Source organism: Phyllobates terribilis, unplaced genomic scaffold (genome assembly GCF_046119375.1).
Source record: "Phyllobates terribilis strain yellow unplaced genomic scaffold, ASM4611937v1 Scaffold_5__5_contigs__length_657084704, whole genome shotgun sequence".
NCBI lineage: Eukaryota > Metazoa > Chordata > Amphibia > Anura > Dendrobatidae > Phyllobates > Phyllobates terribilis.
This window is the reverse complement of record NW_027362765.1, coordinates 169,805,214-169,825,369: the sequence shown is the minus strand read 5'-3', so window position 1 is coordinate 169,825,369 and position 20,156 is coordinate 169,805,214. Positions and strand designations below refer to the sequence as shown.

Below are 20,156 nucleotides of genomic sequence, written 5' to 3'. Positions count from 1 at the left end.
TTTTGTTATATGCTGTTGACGCGCCCCCAGGGCCTTGGGGTACTCGGCAGCCAGGCCTATGGATGCCGGTGGGGGATATCACGGTGGCTGGCCCGGTCCGTGGCCCAGGGCGGTCACCAAAAGGGGGGTTATTTACAGGGGATTTGTGAAGTGTTGGTGCAGCCACCTGTGGAATGCGGCCAAAGGGAGCCGCCGCTGCGGAGCAGTCCTCTGAGGCAGATGTTAGGGCAGCTTATGATGGAACGGCTCCCCACAGGTGGAGCGGGCCTCAGGGCAGTGTGAATAGGGTGGGTTGCGCTGGGCGTTGTAGAGCCGGGAGGCAAGAGGGCGCAGATGAAAGAATGGACAGAGGCAGTACGGTGCAGTCATCCGAGTCTTTACTCACAATTCTTATGACCGTTCCACTGGTGCACTGTACGGGTGCTAGCCTCGCACGTCGCGCTGCGTTCACCAGGCAGGGGTTCAGCTCTTCCTCAGGCAGATTAGGAGCACCTGACGGAACCCCACTTTCTTGTGTTCCTAGCTAGACCGTCTTCGCGCTGGGTCTTTCTCCCTCCTGCCCTGCGCTTCCCCACTCTCAATCCCCCTCGGTTGCTCTGAGGTCCCTCCTGTCTTGCTGGAGTTCCCAGACCTGCTTGACCCTCACGGAGATTAGGGTAGGGCTTCTGCAACTGGACTCTGAAAGCCAGAAGACTCCGGTTTTTCCAGCCGAGACTTGAAGTTACACGACTGGCCCAGGGCCCGGTCCCCTTCTTGCGGCCTACGATCCCTCTGTCTTCTGACAGATTCGGGGTGTACGGGTGCCATCTCGCACTCGCCGTACCCCCTGGGATCCCTTCTTTAGATTGGAGCCTACTCCCTGCTCCCCTCATGGGCCTCTAGGACTAGGCCCTACTTGTGGAGCAGAGCTCCTAATGAGACTCTGCTCACTGACTGCCTTCCTGAACTGTTCTTCTGAACTGCTCTGCCACCGTAAGATGGCTTCCCTTTTTATCCCTTCTTTCAAAGTGCTCCCCCTAACTGCTTCCTCCACCCACACCCACTACTGGTTCCCCCTACCTTTGGGTTCCCCCCACTCCAGCCAGGGACAGGACTCAGCAGGAAAACACATTGCATCTTGCCCTTCCAGCCGGCCTGGAGCAGTGTAGTGTTAGATGCAGGTGTTGGGGTTCCGGGCAGCACTCCCTCCTTACCTGAGAGAAGGAGACACCACAACTCTGGGTGAGGTGCAGTACCTCTATGGCGACTGAACCCTCAGGGGCGCCACACCGTCTCTATGGTGGCTGCTTTTGGCACATACAGTGATATGATGAGTGATTGTATGACATTTTGCTTTTGACTTCTGTTACTGCATATAAACATAATGCACAGACGTGCTGGTTTATTACCACTGCATGGATAATTTACACCCTTTGACAGGTATACAATTGCGCTTATCTTTTTTTTTCCAAGTCCTTTCACTTAAAGAAAGTATCAGATGCTTGTATTTCCCTGTGACACCTGGAGTAATGTCTGACACGTCCACGTATAAGTGTGCTATATAACAAATACTCCATTAATTCTATATCGCAATCCACCGGCAGCTGTGCAAACAATGGCTATCACTTTCCCCAGCAGTTGGACACAATTACATTTAGTTTTGCTCTTTTGTTGAAGGCACGGTCTATTGTTACACAGGTAGGAAATGAGAGAGGCCTCAGACTGGAGGCCCTGCCAAAATGGGAAGCTCTGTAAGGATCGCATATTACATTCCTTACAATAGTCCAGACTTGGTCAATTTATTATGTACAGGTAAAAAAACTGAACAAAGTGGGATTGCAAAAAATTACAAGAACTCAAGAGAGGCTTCCAATAGGGAGGGACAAGGGCGACCCACATAAAGAGGCCCAGAAGGTCACCAGTATTGGATGCAAAAGAAGGCCAGAAAATAGGCTATAAAGCAAAATTGCCAACATTACTTTTGGTGTATTAAGGACGTTTGAGCCCTCCCTCAGTCTGGGGAAGCTCCATAAGCTTTGTAAATCTGCCCACTTTGGGGTGGGATTTACATAATCACTGTCCTTTTTAGGCCCAAGACAGCCACACATTTACTGGAATTATTCTTGAAGATATGGGAAAGTACGGGCAAATTCAGGACGGTTGGCAAGTGTGTATAAACTTACCCAAGTCTCAAAAACAGGGGCATAAATACAGTAGATGCAGGGGTTGCAGCCACAACTGCACCCTGGAGCTTAGGTGGCCCTAAGGCTGTGTGCCCACGATGTGGATTTAATGCGTTTAAAATCGCTTGATAAGAGGTCTGGCTGTAAAGGACATATTGATATTCATGCTATGGCAACTCCATTTGTCTGCTTGCTTCAAAATCATGTTATTATACTCTTTGCATATCCCAATCATAATCCGCATGTGCTGTGCGGATTATCATTGCGGAAAAATCTGCAGCACAACCAATTTGGGCACGAAATCGCGCCCATTGACTTGCATTGAACCGCATAATATCCGCATGTATACATGTGCACATGCGGATGTTATGCGGTTCAATGCGCGGATCGTACCCGGGTCTGGAGAAGAGGAGACTCTCCTCCAACCCGGGTACCATGGTACCTTCAAGTTAAAAAAGAATTATAAGTAAAAAATAAAAAAAAATATTCATAGTCACCTTTCCGGCGGCCCCCGGTCTCCTTCCGGCTGCGTCCACTCTCCTCGGCATTCCGCGGTGTACTTGCAGGACCTGCAGTGATGTCATTTGATGGTCACGCGACCGGTCAGGTGATGGTCGCGTGACTATCATCTGACTAAATGATGTCACCGCTGGTCCTTCCTTTACACCGCGGGACGCCGAGGAGAGAGGACGCTGCCAGGAGGAGACCGGGGGCCACCGGAGAGGTGAATATAAGGTTTTTTATTTCTTTTTACTTTTTAATTGTTTTTTTTACTTTAGATGCAACATTTAAAGTAGAAATTTCCTCTAAGTTGGTCACACAATATAAATCCATGCCAGTTGCATGGATTTATATCGTGTGACCAACTTGTCAAACACTTTTCCAAGTGATGGTCAAAATCGCTTGGAAAAGCACTTGAAAAAAACGCATGCATAAACGCATGTAAAAACGCTGAAAAAAATGCATGTAAAAACTGCATGCGTTTTTTCTGCCAGGGAGATGCAGAAATGCTCAGGAATTTTCTGCTTCAAATCTGCATCGTGGGCATAGCTTTAAGGTCCCTTTGTCCTATATGAGAAGTCCAATATGAATAAAGATCTATGATAGTTGGGAGCCATGTTGGAGATTTTGCACTGGGGCCCACGAGCACCAAGTTATATAAGGCGGGGATAATGTTACTTTTCTGCCACATTCTGTGGATCTACCTGGGCAGAAACGTTTAACAGTCGTAGACTGTGTTTTTGTGCCTCCCTAAAAAGATGGACACTGCTGAAAAGAGGCTATTTGTCTCATTATAGTGAATAAAGGTAACCGGAATTATCACACAATAAGCTAGTAGATAAAATTGCAGGTTTATTGTCGACGCATTTCAGAATCCACCGATTCCTTCCTCAGGACAACCATACAAAAATAGCCTTAGGCTGCGTGCCCACTATGCGTTTTTCAAGCATTTTTGCCAAGGAATTTCCGCATCGAAAACGCTTAAAAAATGCTTGGTAATACACGCCCCATGGTCCCCAATGATAATCCGCATGTGCTGTGCACATGCTGCGGATATTTCCGCTGTGGATTATCACTGCGGAAAAATATGCAGCATGTCCATTAATTTTGCAGACACACACCGTAATTGCCACCATTGACTTGCATTGAATTGCTTAATATCCGCATAACTACATGTGCACACACGGATATTAAGCGATTCAATGTGTGGATGGTACCCGGGTCTGGAGAAGAGGAGACTCTCATCCAGACCCGGGTACCATGGTACCTGTTAAAAAAAGAATTTAAAATAAAAAATAAACATATACTTACCTTCCGATGTCCCCCGGTCTTTTCTCCGCTGCGTCCAGTCTCTTGTGCGGCTCGTGGTGGTGTGAAAGGACCTTCCATGACGTCATTTAGTCATGTGACAGGTCACAAAAGGTAAAGGTAAAGGTAAGTATAATCTTTATTTTTTATTTTTTACCATTCTTATTCTTTTTTTAAAACTATTAACTTGGTCACACTATATAAATCCATGCCGGTTGCATGGATTTATATAGTGTGACCAAGTTGTCAAGCACTTTTCCAAGTGATGCTAAAATGGCTTGGAAAAGCGCTTGATAACCCGCATGCAGAAATGCATGCAAAAACGCTTGACAAACGCTTCTACCTGGCAGGAAAAACGCTTGACAAACGCTTCTACCTGTCAGGGAGATGCGGAAAAAATATGCAGCATTTCTGCATCGTGGGCACTTAGCCTTACAAGGTGAGCGGTTTTACCTTTGTTCATCATACTTGACCCACCTCTAATGACAAGTGTACCAGCTCCAGTAACCACCGCTCCACCACACCGCTGCACGACCAGCTCTGCCCTCACCTACTGTATCCTCACCCATCCCTTGTAGACTGTGAGTCCTCACGGGCAGGATCCTCGCTCCTCCTGTACCAGTCGCCATCATGTTTTGTTCAAGATTATTGTACTTGTTTTTGCTACATATACCCCTTTTTCACATGTAAAGCGCCATGGAATAAATGGCGCTATAATAATAATAAATAATAATACTTTTAACCTGGATAAGACCCTATTGCACTCTTGCATTTATTTACAGTTCATTATAGTGAATGGCTTTTTCAAGAATTTCATCCCAATTCTGTTTTCCATGGATTTAGAAATAAGCCCCCTATACAGTCACAAACATGTGTCAGAATCTTAATGTGAATGTAGCCTAAACCACCTCATACAGGAATCAGATTTTGTTCCATGTGAATTATTGAGTTAACTTCTGAAAGCTCAATAGTATAGACTTAAGCTGTGACATCACCTATTGTGAATGGAGGATCCTGTTTTTTCAGCTGTGTATAAAAGTGCTACCTGTCATTGTAATCCTGTCTCTAATGATAAGGAAGCTTTTGAAAACTCTTCCTGAAAAGAGAGGAAGTAACAACCTAAAATTGCAAGATTACTAATTTTGTGTTTTTTTTTTTAATAAAGATTGTAGAATTTAAAAAATGACAATTTTTTTAAAAATACATGTAGCACAAGAACCCGATTTAAACAGTAGGGCATTTTGTAATAATATCTTCCCTTTTATGAGCTTCAAGTTATGACTCCTCTACTGCAGTGAAATGTGGTGAGGTTTTTCATCGCTGGAGGTAAAGATTCAATATCTATTAACTGGGCTAAGGCACATTTGAGTGTTGGGCCCGTCACTGGCACCCAACACCCAGGCCACATGTCGCGCCAGTCATACTGCTAATGCATACCATACCGCCCTAGTCATATTGTCTATTGAAGATCACTAGAAAAGTTAGCAGAGCCAGCTGTTAGGTTGGTATTGTTACCGAGGGTCCTGCCAAGGTGGTTGGCACTGTGCAGGCAGTTGGCAAGTAACATGCTCTCCCTTTAACAATACTATAGATAAGACGCTGATCCATAATGTCTGAAGATAACGCCGAGAGCACTTTGTACATTACGTTAGCAAAAAAAAAAAACTGCAGATCTTTACAGAGTTAAAGTTAGGATCATTAGAAGAGTGCAGCCGTGATTCCAAGAGCTTGCAATCTAATTCTAAATCTGCTGTGGATGTTAAGGCCAAAATACTGTGACGGACGACTCCACGTGGAGAGCAGAATATTTTGGACTGTCTGGACTCTGTCTGCTATCACTATGTGTGTGATTTGTGTCAACAACTGAGAGTTGTCGTCACTGCAGAGTCCCAGGCGTATACAGGCTGGAGGGACGGAGATAGGAAGCTGTCAGATTTCTGGGTACAGAACCTGGACAGCCTCCACATCTTGGTGATGCTTGGATACGGGGTCTGGAACCTCTAGGACTACCGACACAGCAGCTCATTGCTTTCTGTCGTCACAAAAGACATGGAAAGCGAACACACACAAGCCTAATCTTTTTTTAATTTATTTGGCTGCCGGACTCAGAGTGGTGCAGAGTGCCCTATGATTTTGGGCGAGGAGAGGAGAACTTCTCACCCAGTTGGGTGGCAGAGGAAAAAACGAATTTGTTGGAGGAATGTCCTGGAACAATTATTCTGTTGTTTTCAGAATAGGAATGGGAAAAAGAGAGTCTCGAATGAGAAGAGGGTTTTTGAGCTGCTCATTGAGAACAAGGTAAGAAATGACATGAGCACATGGGGAAGGGGCTCGCTGCTTGCTGCACATCAGAAAACTTTCCAGAAAGTAGCCATATTGTAGTTGAGCAAACAAGGCAGCTCTGAGTTCGCAGAGCTTTATGGTATCCAAATGTAGCAGAGCTGAGAATGTCACACATAGCAGTGTGGAATTTCTCACTCATCCAATAATATTAATATACTGCCTTATCTGCTGTTTTACATAGGACTGCAGGTAAACCTCCTTCATTATCTGGAAGAGATTGTCTTTTTAACCTATTAAATCCCTCATTTAAAGGGTGCAAATAGGCACTACTGCACCCACTCTGCCAACTCCCATCAAAGATGAACTCTATATATTAAGCAGCGCATACCCACTCACCTGATTGGCTATGAGGTATCACATGGCTTAGCATACCGAACATGGGAGGTAATTACAGTATATATAGATGGATCTGCACTAGAAAATATGAATGAGGCCTCTGAGAGTACCAGCGCATATTCTTCTTAAAGGGGCTGTCCATTTCTTGTTAATGTCATAATTATAAGATTTATGTGGGTCTAATAACCAGTACCACACTGATCAACTTTTATCTCTTTTGGCAGCAGCCCCACGTAAGCTTTGTTTGGAGCGAAGCACCACAGATCTGTCACATTGTATAGTGGCCAATGCCAGGTACTGCAGGTCAGCTCTTATTGAAGAGAATAGGAGCTGATCTGCAGTACCGGGAGCGGCCACTAAACACTGTACTGAGCTGCAGTATTTTGTCCTGTACATTGTTTTCATCCGGCCGCTGTCGAAGGTGATAACAGCAGATTCGGTGTGGGTGCTGGATATTGGATCCCCATGGATCTTATATTTATGACCTATGCTAACGGTAAGTCATCCCTATAAAAGTAGCAGACAACCCCATTAAAAAAGTAAAAGAAGGTGGCTTCAGCATCCAACAATGATCAATTGCCCCATTATGTGCAAAGACCCAGATCTATAGTAGGGGTCAAGACGGTGCTGGTGTTTCTGTATTTATGATGCCATAATGGGGCTAGCTGATCATTGTACGATGCTGAAGCCGCCTTCTTTTACTTGGATTTTGCTTAGGAAAAAGGGATCATCCCACATTTGGCTTTCGTGCATCTACATGGTATTGAAGCTCGATGCCGTCTCAATGCCACTATTGTTAACTCCTTAAAAAAAAACCTGACATCTCCCTTAAAATATATATGTTTTGTTAGCAAATACTTATATTCCCTATGAAATGACATAAATGGAACATGCTAAAGCTCAGTGTTCTGACACTTCTCTGATAACTTAGTGTTACCCTTGCCAAGAGGGCATGTACCTACACAAGCTAGCACTGGCCAATCAGGTCTGATAGTATTAGACTGTGCAGGGACAAGCCTTTTTGAAAAGGGGAATAATAATGCCATGATGTCAATTTAAGTTTATATTTCTGGGAGGAATAAAAGAGTAAATGAAGCTTTCTGTGCTCTAAGAAAAGCTGAGCTTGATATTTTATGAGAAATAAAAGTATTTACTAAAACAGACGTGTCAGGAGGGATTAGAGATCTTCCCTAACACACCAGGGCTGCACTTTCACCTAGGGCTTACAAGCGTATCATTCAATAAAATATGACATATATAAATGCCAAAGGGGTGTGATCTATGGCTGCTATGGGCCCTGTATAGTGGTGAGCTCACGGATCAGGTAGGACTTGCATTCTTTAAAGGGAATCTGTTGCGTTCAGAAACACTTTTTACCTACAGATATAAGGTTAATCGACAGGTAAATAGTGTTTAAACCCTGTTTAGCCTGCTCTGCAAACACTTATTAGGCAACAGGCTGCTAATAAAAATGCCTAGAAGTGATTATGTAGCACCCTGAGGATTCGGCTGCTACAGGGGTATTGCACCTCTGCCAGAGGTGTGGTATTCCACTCCCGGGTAAGGATGGAGTGTGGAACTGGGCTCAGTTAGCTGCATGCACTACACTCACCCCATTTCCGGGGGACAGATCAACGGTACTCCCACCAGATAGATGTGCAGGTACGACAGCTTCTGTCCCTGGCTGGAGTGGGGAGGGGGGAGGAACATCCCAGTGGTGTAGGAGCAGACAGGGGAGGGACTCTGGGCATAGGTAGGAGCCCATTGGTTGCTTGTCACCTGGGCTCGGGTGTCAGAGGGAGTATATAAGGTGGGCACCATCTTAGGACAAGGTCTTTTTGGTCTGCTCTGTGCAGAGAGGAGCTCAGCCAGAGAGGGCTGACAGGGAGCTGTGGCTCCGTCTGGGCCCAGCTCCAGAGCCAGGCCTGAAGCAGAGAGAGAGAGAAGGAAAAAGGAGGAAGAAGAGAGACGCAAGTGACGCGCCCCTGGGCCTGAGTCGCGCAGCGTTGCGCACGCGGGAGCCTACCCGGAGCCGGATCTGATAGGGGTAGTAGTCTCGTGGCGGTGACCCGGTCCGTGCCCAGGGAGTCAAGCTGAGTGGCAGAGTTTAGCAGAAGATGGTACGGTGTTCGACTACGCCACCCGTTGAATGCGGCTATGAGGCCGCCGCTGCAGGGCAGACCGCTGAGGCCGGTGGTACGATTGTGCAGCGTAGATGGTATAACCCCCAACGGGAGGGGTATGGCCTCAGGGCAGCCGACGTGTTTGAAGGGGGTAGCAGAATAGCAAGCAGGTAGCAGGAACCACTCAGAGACGGTGCGGTGTAGTTCAGGGTCTTTACTGATGACCAAGGTAGACCCTCCCGGAGTACTGGCTAGCGATCGGGGCCTGGTCAGTCCGTGAGCAGATGGGATCTCCCCTGGCCAGGCGGAGTTGTAGGCCTCCCCAACTAATTGTACTCTTCTGGCTACCTTGCTAGAGGCGGGTAAAAGTAGCCCACGTCCCTGAGTGTACCATGTGGTGCTCACCCGTATGGCCGGTGACTCGGGGCCTTCTGGTAGCTTCCGCTCCACGACGGCGGTGCTGGTCCCTTGCGTGTGACCGTGCCTTCGGGTTTCTTGGCCAGAGGACCTGAAATCCCCTGCCGGTCGGTTTCTGCTGCTGGGTAAGGATTAGTCCCCACAGCCTCGGACTCCGGGTCCGATGAGAACTCTTCAATCAGGGCGAGCTCTACAGCTTCCAGCCCCTGACTCCTTTTAGCACTGCTCCCACTGAGCTCCTGATCTTTCTTTCCTATAGCTGCTCCTCCCCAGACCAGACTATGTCTCTGTCTGGGACTCCTCTTCTTCTCTTCTTCTAACCCTGCCTCAGCCCTAGTTTTATATAGGGGAAGTTCTTCCCCTCCCAGGACTGGGCAGGAGGTGTGGCATGCATAGGATTCCTGACCAGGAGACCTCCCACCTGCTCACAGACGTAATATTGCTATTACTGTGGAAACCAGACCCCTGGGGTGCCACATTCCCCCCTAGTAAAATTTAGTACTCCGGGACTAAACATATTTTTGTGAACATACAAGTATAAACAGAAACAGCATAATAAAGAAAAACACATTAGGATGGTCACGGCGTGTCCGCAACCGGGTGCAGTTTTTGAAGAAAACAAGGGTGTCCATTTCACCAAGGAACAGGGAGCCGTAACCAGGTAGGGGTCTGTCCTACCCCGAGTCCTTAACAGTCTTTAGTCCATTCCTGGGTTACGCTCCAAACATATGTACAAAGGATTCCGGATAATCCCTAAACGACACCTATAAAATAACTAAAAATACACAATTATTTACAGGCAACAATAAACAGGTAAATACAAATAAAGCAGTCTAAACACTTAGATCCTCCAACGTACGGGCAACTGGCCTCTAGTGGCTCTAGTGGACCTACGGATCTGACTGACTGGTTCTGAGCTATGGGGTGTAGGAGCTGTCAAAGATAAACTGGGCAGCTGTCTACGGGCTCTTTGGCTCACTAGGGGTACGGCAGGCTCACTATAAGCAGAGGGTTGATCCTCCTGGTCTGCTTGTGTGGGGTCTTCTGCCTCCTGGACCGGCTGCTCTTCCAGCTCTACCTGTTTCTCCGTAGGCACTTGGGATGCTGGTTGGAGGAAGGTGAGGACGGGTACCACAACAGCGCCATTTACTTGAGTCCAAGACCGAGGGAAGTCTCCGAGTACAGTACTAACCATCTCCTCCCTTTCCTCTACGGGTTGAGGATTTTCTTGATCTTCTTCAGGGTTTCGTAACTGCTCGGGACACTTCTTCAGATGATCTCGGGATACAATGGCTGTGGTTTCTCCTCCGTCCTTACTGATTGTGTAGACTTTCGGGTTCTCATGGCTTGAGGGTAGTACGGTGTACGGGTCCTTCTCCCACTGGTCGTCCAACTTGTGGAGCCGTCTCTTCCTCTTCAAGACCTGCTCTCCAGGTACCAGGGGAACAGCGGGAGCATATTGGTTGTAAGTCTTCTCCTGTCTTTCTCTAGCTTGACAGAGACTTCGCTCCACGCTCTCCTGTACTTTCCGGTACTGCTGCTGCCTTTCTGTGTCCCAGTCTGCTTCTGGTGAAGTGTCCTCGGGTGTCAGGACTCCCATCTCCAGATCAACAGGGAGCTTACCAGGTCTTGCTCTCATTAGGTAAGCCGGGGTACAGTTGGTAGAACCTACCGGGATGTGGTTGTATAGGTCCACCAGATCAGGCAGTTTCTCAGGCCACAGATTGCGTTCTTCCAGGGGCAATGTTTTCAGAAGGTCTATCACCACCTGGTTCATTTTCTCACAGAGTCCATTGGTTTGCGGATGATAGGGTGTTGTTCTTATCTTCCGGCAGCCATACAGAGTGCAGAACTCCTGGAAGACTTCCGCTTCAAAGGCAGGTCCTTGGTCCGTCAGCACCTGCTCTGGGTATCCGTGTGGACGGCAGAAGTGCTGCTGGAAGACTCTAGCTGCTGTTTGAGCCGTTAAGTCCTTGACCGGGACCACCACCAGGAACCGGGAGTAATGATCTACGATTGTGAGGGCGTAGACATACCCAGATCTGCTTGGAGCCAGTTTCACATGGTCCAGGGCTACCAGTTCCAGTGGCTGTCGGGTGATGATGGGCTGCAAGGGAGTCTTCTGGCTGGCACGGTCCTTCCTTCTTAGGTGGCACGGTCCACAGTCTCTGCACCACCTCTCGATGGTTCCTCTCATGCCTACCCAGTGGAACCGCCCGCGCAGCAGGAACTCCAGCTTCTTCCACCCGAAGTGCCCAGCTCCGTCGTGGTATGCCTCCAGTACCATAGCCGCGTCTCTTCTTGGCACCACTACTTGCCAGATCAGTTCATGCGTCCGGGAGTTAACCATTCTGCGGCACAACTTCCCCTTGTAAAGGAACAGTCGACTCTTCTCAATCCACAGTTGCTTGGCCTCCTCCGGAGCGTCTGGGTCAAGGCGGGCATCTGGCTGAGTCAGCATCTCCTTCACCAGTCGGACGGCGGGGTCACTGTCTTGCGTTTCCGCCCAGTTGTAATGAGGTAAAGGGTTGAACGTAGCGGATTGCTTACCCCTTACACGGTGGGAATACTGGATAGTCCCATGACGGTGGAACGCGGGGAGTTCAACTTCTTCCAATTCCTCTGGATCTTCCCCTACGTCCGGTAGGTTTGGCATTCCGGACAGGGCATCCGCGTTGGTATTGGAGCGTCCTGCCCGATATTTGATCGTGAACTCATAGTTGGACAGGCGGGCCATCCTTCTCTGCTCCAGGGCACCGAGTCTTGCCGTATCCAGGTGTGTCAACGGGTTGTTATCCGTGTACACGGTGAACCGGGAAGAGGCGAGGTAGTGCTTAAAGCGTTCGGTGACTGCCCACACCACTGCCAGGAATTCTAGCTTGAATGAGCTGTAATTCTCAGGGTTTCTTTCGGTGGGTCGCAGTTTTCGGCTGGCGTAAGCAATTACCCGTTCTCTCCGCTGCTGGATCTGGGACAGTACGGCTCCTAGCCCGATGTTACTTGCGTCGGTGTAGAGGATAAAGGGCTGGCTGTAATCAGGGTACGCCAGGATTTCATCCCCCGTGAGGGCCATCTTCAGCTGGCGGAAGGACTCTTCTTCCAGCTTCTCCCATCTGAAGGGCGGCTTCTGGATCTTGGCCTTCCTGGACTGGCCTATCAGGAGGTCCTGCATAGGAGCTGCCTTTTTGGTGAAACCGGGAATGAATCTTCGGTAGTAGCCTACCAACCCGAGGAACTGCCTCACTTCCTTTACGCTGGAGGGGCTTGGCCATTCCTTAATTGCGGTGATCTTATCAGGGTCGGGAGCCACTCCGTCAGCACTCACCACGTGTCCCAGGTACTGCACCCTTGGTTTCAGGAGGTGACACTTGGAGGGTTTCACCTTTAGGCCGTAGTTTGCCAGGGCTTCGAACACTTCTGCCAGGTGTTTCAGGTGGTCCTCGTAGGTCTTGGAGTAGACGATGACATCGTCCAGGTATAACAGGACCGTCTCGAAGTTTCGGTGTCCCAGACAGCATTCCATCAACCGTTGGAAGGTTCCTGGTGCGTTGCAGAGTCCGAACGGCATGCAGGTAAACTCGCTAAGTCCCATCGGGGTGGTGAATGCGGTCTTCTCCCGGTCTGCCTCTGCTACAGGAACCTGCCAGTACCCGCTAGTGAGATCCAAAGTAGAGAAGAAGTTAGCAGATTTTAAAGCAGCCAAAGACTCCTCTATCCTTGGTAAGGGGTACGCATCTTTGTGTGTGATACGGTTGATTTTCCGGTAATCTACACACATTCTCATGGTGTTGTCTTTCTTTTTAACCAAGACTAGTGGAGCTGCCCAGGGGCTACAGCTATCCCTGATTACCCCAGCCTCCTTCATGTCTCTAAGCATCCCCTTGGCGTGTTGGTAGTGTGCAGGGGGTACGGGTCGGTATCTCTCCTTTATGGGAGGATGGTCTCCCGTGGGGATATGGTGTTCTACCCCCTTTACTCGCCCGAAGTCTAACGGGTGTTTACTAAACACTCTCTCGTACTCTTGAACCACCCGATAGACTCCTTGTTTCTGGTGTGAGGGAGTGGAGTCAGTACCCAGATGTAGTTGCTGACACCAGTCCTCCATTGGTTTCTTAGAGCCGTTACCTTCCTCTGGTTGAGATGGAGGCAAGGGTTCCACGGCCTGTACAGAATTCTGATTGATGGTATACAATTTGGCAAGCGTAGCATACCGGGGCAGGTACACTTCCCTCTTCCCGATATTTATTATGCGAACGGGCACCCTCCCATGGCGTACATCAACCACCCCCCGTGCTGTCAAAATGGTGGGCCTACTGTCTGAGTAGACGGGTTCTACCATTGCTTGGTAGTCTCTACCTCTTAGACCAATAGCTGCCCGGCACCAAATCATCATTTCACTTTTTGGGGGCATGGCAATAGGGAAAGGGTCACACATTCTCACGCTTCCAATCTCACCACCGGAGAGTTCCACCTGTTGCCGCCGCATCAGTGCCCGGATCTCTTTTTGGAGCACTCGCTGCTGGCCGGAGCTGGCGTTCTTGGCAACCTGTTGTAAAATGAAAATCACCTCTGCAAGACAATTTTCAATCACATTAGTTCCTAGAGTTATCTTTGGGTGACTCTCGCGCTTGTCAATGTCTACGATGATCAGTCCCTGTGCTGCCAGTTCGACTCTACCGATTTTAATGGTCATCTCTTTAAATCCGATCTGTGGCACGGGCTGACCATTGCTGGCAATGATACTCAAGTCGTCGTCGGGGTAGCGGGTTATATCCGAGTCATTCCAGTACTGCTTGAAGAGCACGTACGGGATGGTGGTGACCTGTGACCCGGTGTCAAGTAGGGCACTCATAGGAATGCCATCCAGTACCACAGGCAAGACTGGACGTCCTCCCACGTATTTGTCACGCCAGTTCGATGGGCCTGGTGATCTTTTTCCTGGGGGTTGGCCCTCTACCCCAGGTTGTGCCAGTTTAAAGGACAGTACCTTGCCATATGTCCGGGTTGATTGCAGCGGCGGCAGATGGGTTGTCCGTCCTCGTTGTATCGGTCGCTGGGTCTTCCTCTGGCTGGTGGGGTCCTCCTTGGTCGACGCCACGGGATGTCCTCCGGTCCGGATGCCAGCTGGATCTTCCCTGGAGCAGCAACCTGTAAAGACTGCACAGTTCGGGTTAGCGCAGCTACGCTTTTAGCTAGCTCTTGGACCTGATGGTGCAGGTCTGGAGCCGGGTCATTGTTCAAAGCCTGCGCATCAGCTCCCACAGGCCCTGCCGACAAGGGCGCCGCCTCCTGGTGGTAAGTGGTAGTAGGGCGCCTGTGGGTCACAACGCCACCCGGTGCCGGTTCTCGGAGCACCCGAATGGCTCTGTCCTTGAACTGTGCAAAGTCCAGATGAGGATCCTGTAAGGCCATTGCCCGCAACTGGGTTCGGTGGGCATTGCAATATAGTCCCTCTATAAATTGTTCGGTCAACAGCCTGTCCTCGTTTCCCACGCCGTCAGGGTCGGTCTGCTTAATGGCTCTCAGGGCCTCTTGTAGGTTTAGTGCATAGTCCCTTATATTCTCATGTGCTCGCTGTTTGCACCCGTAGAATCTAAGCTTAATCTCGGCTGAGGTGCGGGTATCAAAGGTGTCCTTCAGCCGGGTTAATATCCCTGCGTCAGTCCTCCTCCCAGGTGGCCAGGACTTTACCTCCCTTTGGGCTGCCCCGGTTAGTTGGGCCACCAGGATGCTCACTTTTTGCTCTTCTGTGAGGGGGTACACCTGGAAGAGGCTATCCAGCTTTTCTCTAAAGTCATTCAGGGTATGTGACTCCCCTGAGTACTGGGGTAGCCAGGCTGCCCCCGGGATATAGGGCATGGTGAAAGGCATGACCGCAGCAGCGGCGGCGCTGGCGGTGGCTGTGGCAGTGAAGCTCTCCTCCGTATCCGACATCCTCCTCCCCCCTAGTGAACCGTGGCCTACCTTGCGATGATCCTCTTCCGTAGGCCGCGGCTCCGCAGTGGATTGTCAGGGTCGAGGACCTTCCGTCGCGCTCCTGTGATGTCGGCGTCTGCTGGGCTCCTTCCAGGACCTTACGCAACGTCCGGACGTGAGGCGGGGCTTCAGTTCTCGCGCGCTTTCGGAGTCCACGCCCCTCTTCTTCCCGCGCGGCGTCTTCAAGATGGCGTCCAACGGCGGGAAAACTCCACGGATGGCGGGAAGAAGGCAGAAGATGGCGCCGGATGGCGGGAATACTTCACGGATGGCGGGAAGAAGGCAGAAGATGGCGCCGGATGGCGGGAATCTTCACCACAGGTAAGTTTAAAAGTCTCTTTTTCAGGCACGCAGTACCCGGTGGTTGCGGGCACGAAATCCTGCCGACTACGCCAAAGTTGACGCGCCCCTGGGCCTGAGTCGCGCAGCGTTGCGCACGCGGGAGCCTACCCGGAGCCGGATCTGATAGGGGTAGTAGTCTCGTGGCGGTGACCCGGTCCGTGCCCAGGGAGTCAAGCTGAGTGGCAGAGTTTAGCAGAAGATGGTACGGTGTTCGACTACGCCACCCGTTGAATGCGGCTATGAGGCCGCCGCTGCAGGGCAGACCGCTGAGGCCGGTGGTACGATTGTGCAGCGTAGATGGTATAACCCCCAACGGGAGGGGTATGGCCTCAGGGCAGCCGACGTGTTTGAAGGGGGTAGCAGAATAGCATGCAGGTAGCAGGAACCACTCAGAGACGGTGCGGTGTAGTTCAGGGTCTTTACTGATGACCAAGGTAGACCCTCCCGGAGTACTGGCTAGCGATCGGGGCCTGGTCAGTCCGTGAGCAGATGGGATCTCCCCTGGCCAGGCGGAGTTGTAGGCCTCCCCAACTAATTGTACTCTTCTGGCTACCTTGCTAGAGGCGGGTAAAAGTAGCCCACGTCCCTGAGTGTACCGTGTGGTGCTCACCCGTATGGCCGGTGACTCGGGGCCTTCTGGTAGCTTCCGCTCCACGACGGCGGTGCTGGTCCCTTGCGTGTGACCGTGCCTTCGGGTTTCTTGGCCAGAGGACCTGAAATCCCCTGCCGGTCGGTTTCTGCTGCTGGGTAAGGATTAGTCCCCACAGCCTCGGACTCCGGGTCCGATGAGAACTCTTCAATCAGGGCGAGCTCTACAGCTTCCAGCCCCTGACTCCTTTTAGCACTGCTCCCACTGAGCTCCTGATCTTTCTTTCCTATAGCTGCTCCTCCCCAGACCAGACTATGTCTCTGTCTGGGACTCCTCTTCTTCTCTTCTTCTAACCCTGCCTCAGCCCTAGTTTTATATAGGGGAAGTTCTTCCCCTCCCAGGACTGGGCAGGAGGTGTGGCATGCATAGGATTCCTGACCAGGAGACCTCCCACCTGCTCACAGACGTAATATTGCTATTACTGTGGAAACCAGACCCCTGGGGTGCCACACAAGGAAAGGCCCAGAGACGAAAGCATAGAGGGAACCCTGAGATCCCACGAGAGAACGGAAACGGGTGAAGGGTTGGCAGAGCAGGGTACCGGATCCCAAACTGGTGGAGGCCAATTATCCTTAGCCAGGAACCGGAGGTCGTGGACAAGTTTTGACGCGACCCCTCGCCATATCCACCAGGAAGGCATACCACGTATAGGGTCAGGGAAGCCGGGAAAGGTTTCACCACCAGAAGGCCCGAGGGAGCTGGACAAAGGTGGATCCCTGGTGGGGACGGCCAGTAGGAAGGAAGAGAGGGGAGCTCAGGACCACGCTCTGGAACTGCCTGGGAGTTGGCCGAGTCCCTGACCTGGTGGACGCAGCACGACTCGGGTGGTCCTACTGTGCACGGGCGACCTGGTAAAGAACTGTGAGTAAAGCTTTTGAAACTGCACTTCAAGCCTCCGTGTTTCGTCGTCGCACCTGCACCATCAGTACTGGGACACCCGCACCATCACTCCCATTGTCATCTCTAACATAGCTGCCCTGAGGCCATACCCCTCCCGTTGGGGGTTATACCATCCACGCTGCACATCCGTACCACCGGCCTCAGCGGACTGCCCCGCAGCGGCGGCTTCATAGCCGCATTCAACGGGTGGCGTAGTCGGACACTAATACCATCAAATCAATAGCGCCACTTAGTTTGACACCCTGGGCACGGACCGGGTCACCGCCACGAGGACTACTACCCCTATCTGATCCGGCTCCGGGTATTCCCCGCGTGCGCAATGCTACACAAACATGGCCCAGGGGGCGAGTCAACTTTGGCGTAGTCGGCAGGATTACGTGCCCGCAACCACCGGGTACTGCGTGCCTGAAGAAAAGTTCACATGTACCGTAAGAAGAAGTCTCCCGCCAATTCCAGAGGGTCCTCGCCATCGGACGCCATCTCGGGTTGTTTCCCGCCGTTTGCCCGCCATCTGCAGCCTTTGCCCGCCATCAGCGAAGTTTCCCGCCATCGGGGGGCGGTTCCCGCCATCTTGGACGGTTTCCCGCCCTGGCAGAGCGGACGCCATTATGGGCGTGCCAGAGGGTGGCAAGAGACCACCTCCCATCGTGGGCGCGGTCCCAGAAGAGCGCCAAAAGCGGAGACCGCTCCCACCAGCCGAGACTACCACCATGGAAATGTCCATCAAAGTGGGGGGTCTGCCCCTGAAACTGACTGTCACCAAGTTGCCCCGGGACCACTCCCAAGGGGGGCGGATAGAGAACAAAACGGAGAAGATGGGTGCAGCCTGGAGGAGTCTGGACAGATCGCACCCGGGGATGGAGGAAGAGACAAGCGGTACCGACCCCGTGGTCCGGGGCCTGCTGCAGGCTGCCACCCCAGAAGGCCTGGTGGAGATCCTGGCACAGCTCCCCAGAGATCGGGAGCATGCACAGACCGCACTGGAGGCCTTGGCCCGGAAGATGGCCCGAGTACAGCAGGAAGCACTGGCCGAATGGAGAAGGGAGATTGCCCAGCAGGCTGGAACCCGCCAGCAGAGGACGCCACCCGCAATGTGGAGCATGTCTGCCCCTGAGGATGGTGCAGGAGGGACGAAGGCCGGAGACGACGCCGCGGAGGGAGCCGCAGGGATGGAAGCAGGTAATGGGGACGTCATCACCCCGAGCCCAGTAGCCGTAAGCCTGCCCCAGCTCCCCGTCGCAGAGCCCGAAGTCACCCTCATCGCGCCCGTTGCCGCACCGCCACTGCTCCCAACTAGGCCTCAAGCGGCCGGAGCCGCGGTCACGCCCCCTTCCGCGCCACGCCCCTTGACCCTGAGCGCGGCAAAAGAGGAAGTGCCACCGGCCTGGTCGCAAGGCCGAGTACCCCCGGGCTCCGCGGTCTCAACAGCGCCCTCCTCCCGGAAGGCGCCATACTTGAATCCAGACAGGATGCCTACGGCCTGGACGCAAGGCCGAGCACTCCCGGGCGCCGCTGCCCCTACAGCGCCCTCTACCTCCACCGTGCCACCCCTGGGTGAAGATCTGTTTGCACAGCATACTAGCCCGGACGGGCTGCCCTTCGTTTGGCCACCGGAGTACATCAATCCCCGACTCCGGAGGGAACGGCCCCTGTGTGAGCCTCTAATCCCGGCTCCGGCGCCCGCCAAAATTGTCCCGCTCCCGTTGGAGGAAGCCCAGTTTGCATGGGACCCCACCGGTGAGAACCTAATGGGGTTTACCCAGGAGACCCGGGCGGACGCAGCCCGGCGTGAGGAGTGCTGCTGTCAGCAGCTAGAGGTCTTCGGGAGAGAACGACGAGAGAGGCGGATCCGCGAAGAACAGCTGCAGGTCTGGAGCGCGGCGCAGAAACGCCGAGCCCGACGAAACCCCCGTGCGGCCCACGGTCCCCGCGCCACCGGGACCGTAATAAAGTTCCAGCTGGAGCATGGCTGGGGCTTTATCCGGGATCACCGAACCCCCGGCGACGTCTTTGTCACCCGCAGGGATGTCGAGAGCCACCTGCCGGAGAGACATCGCGGACATGACCTCTACCCGGGTGATGAGGTCACCTTCACCCGGCATCAGTGTGCCAAAGGACCGTACGCCCTTCACGTACACCGGCTGACTGAGGAGGAGATACAATATGAGGAAAGCCAAGAGGACCCGGACGGGTCTGAAGACTACCCTCAGGAGGAAACAAGGAGAGGACACCGCTACTGAAGGGAAGTAGCATAAACAAAGTACTGTATATAGTTACCCGTAAGGGTACTTGACATGCTGCTAATTGAAGTGTGGTCCCCGTTGGGACTAGTGTGGAACTGTTTAAGGAACTGTTTCCTGTGTGCCCCTATCCATTACCAGGCTGAGGACTGTGAGCAGCCATTCCCCTATTCCCACTGGCCGAGGACTGAGAGCGGCCATACCCTGTAAATAGTTGCGCTTCCTAAGGCGCCCCCTACTGGTTTTATAGAGAACTGTTTTCCTACTTTGGAACTAGAGACTGTTGCACTTTACCTGGTCACAAGTTGCACGGTGACCAGAGATCAAGAATGTTTTATATGAAAAAGTTTTTAGTATGCTAAGAGAGTTAATGGTATTTTCTGATAATGTTTTCGTAATGTTTTATACCCGTAAAGTTAAAAGGGAAAAGTACCTCCCATAAAGGGATGAGTTCATAAGTTAGTATCTTATGTGTGAGTGCACTTTAAAATTTTTTTTGTATGTTTAAATTTGCCTTTGCTCTATTCCAGCCCGAGGACGTGCTGTGGTTTACCAGGGGGGAATGTAGCACCCTGAGGATTCGGCTGCTACAGGGGTATTGCACCTCGAACCAGAGGTGTGGTATTCCACTCCCGGGTAAGGATGGAGTGTGGAACTGGGCTCAGTTAGCTGCATGCACTACACTCACCCCATTTCCGGGGGACAGATCAACGGTACTCCCACCAGATAGATGTGCAGGTACGACAGCTTCTGTCCCTGGCTGGAGTGGGGAGGGGGGAGGAACATCCCAGTGGTGTAGGAGCAGACAGGGGAGGGACTCTGGGCATAGGTAGGAGCCCATTGGTTGCTTGTCACCTGG

At 51.7% G+C, this 20,156-nt stretch overlaps 1 protein-coding gene across 2 annotated transcripts in view; it reads left to right on the top strand.

The window, feature by feature from the left end:
- Window positions 1–5,634: 5,634 nt before the first annotated feature.
- GRB7 (growth factor receptor bound protein 7) overlaps window positions 5,635–20,156 on the top strand; it is a 140,066-nt gene continuing 125,544 nt past the window's right edge. The window contains exon 1 of one of the 2 annotated variants that reach the window (XM_073683389.1): window positions 5,635–6,269. In XM_073683389.1, the coding sequence (XP_073539490.1) occupies window positions 6,099–6,269 (171 nt within the window). In that variant the 5' untranslated portion in view covers window positions 5,635–6,098. Of the gene's footprint in view, window positions 6,270–7,030; window positions 7,147–20,156 lie in introns of those variants that run through there. The other variant, XM_073683391.1, reaches the window with a different exon arrangement.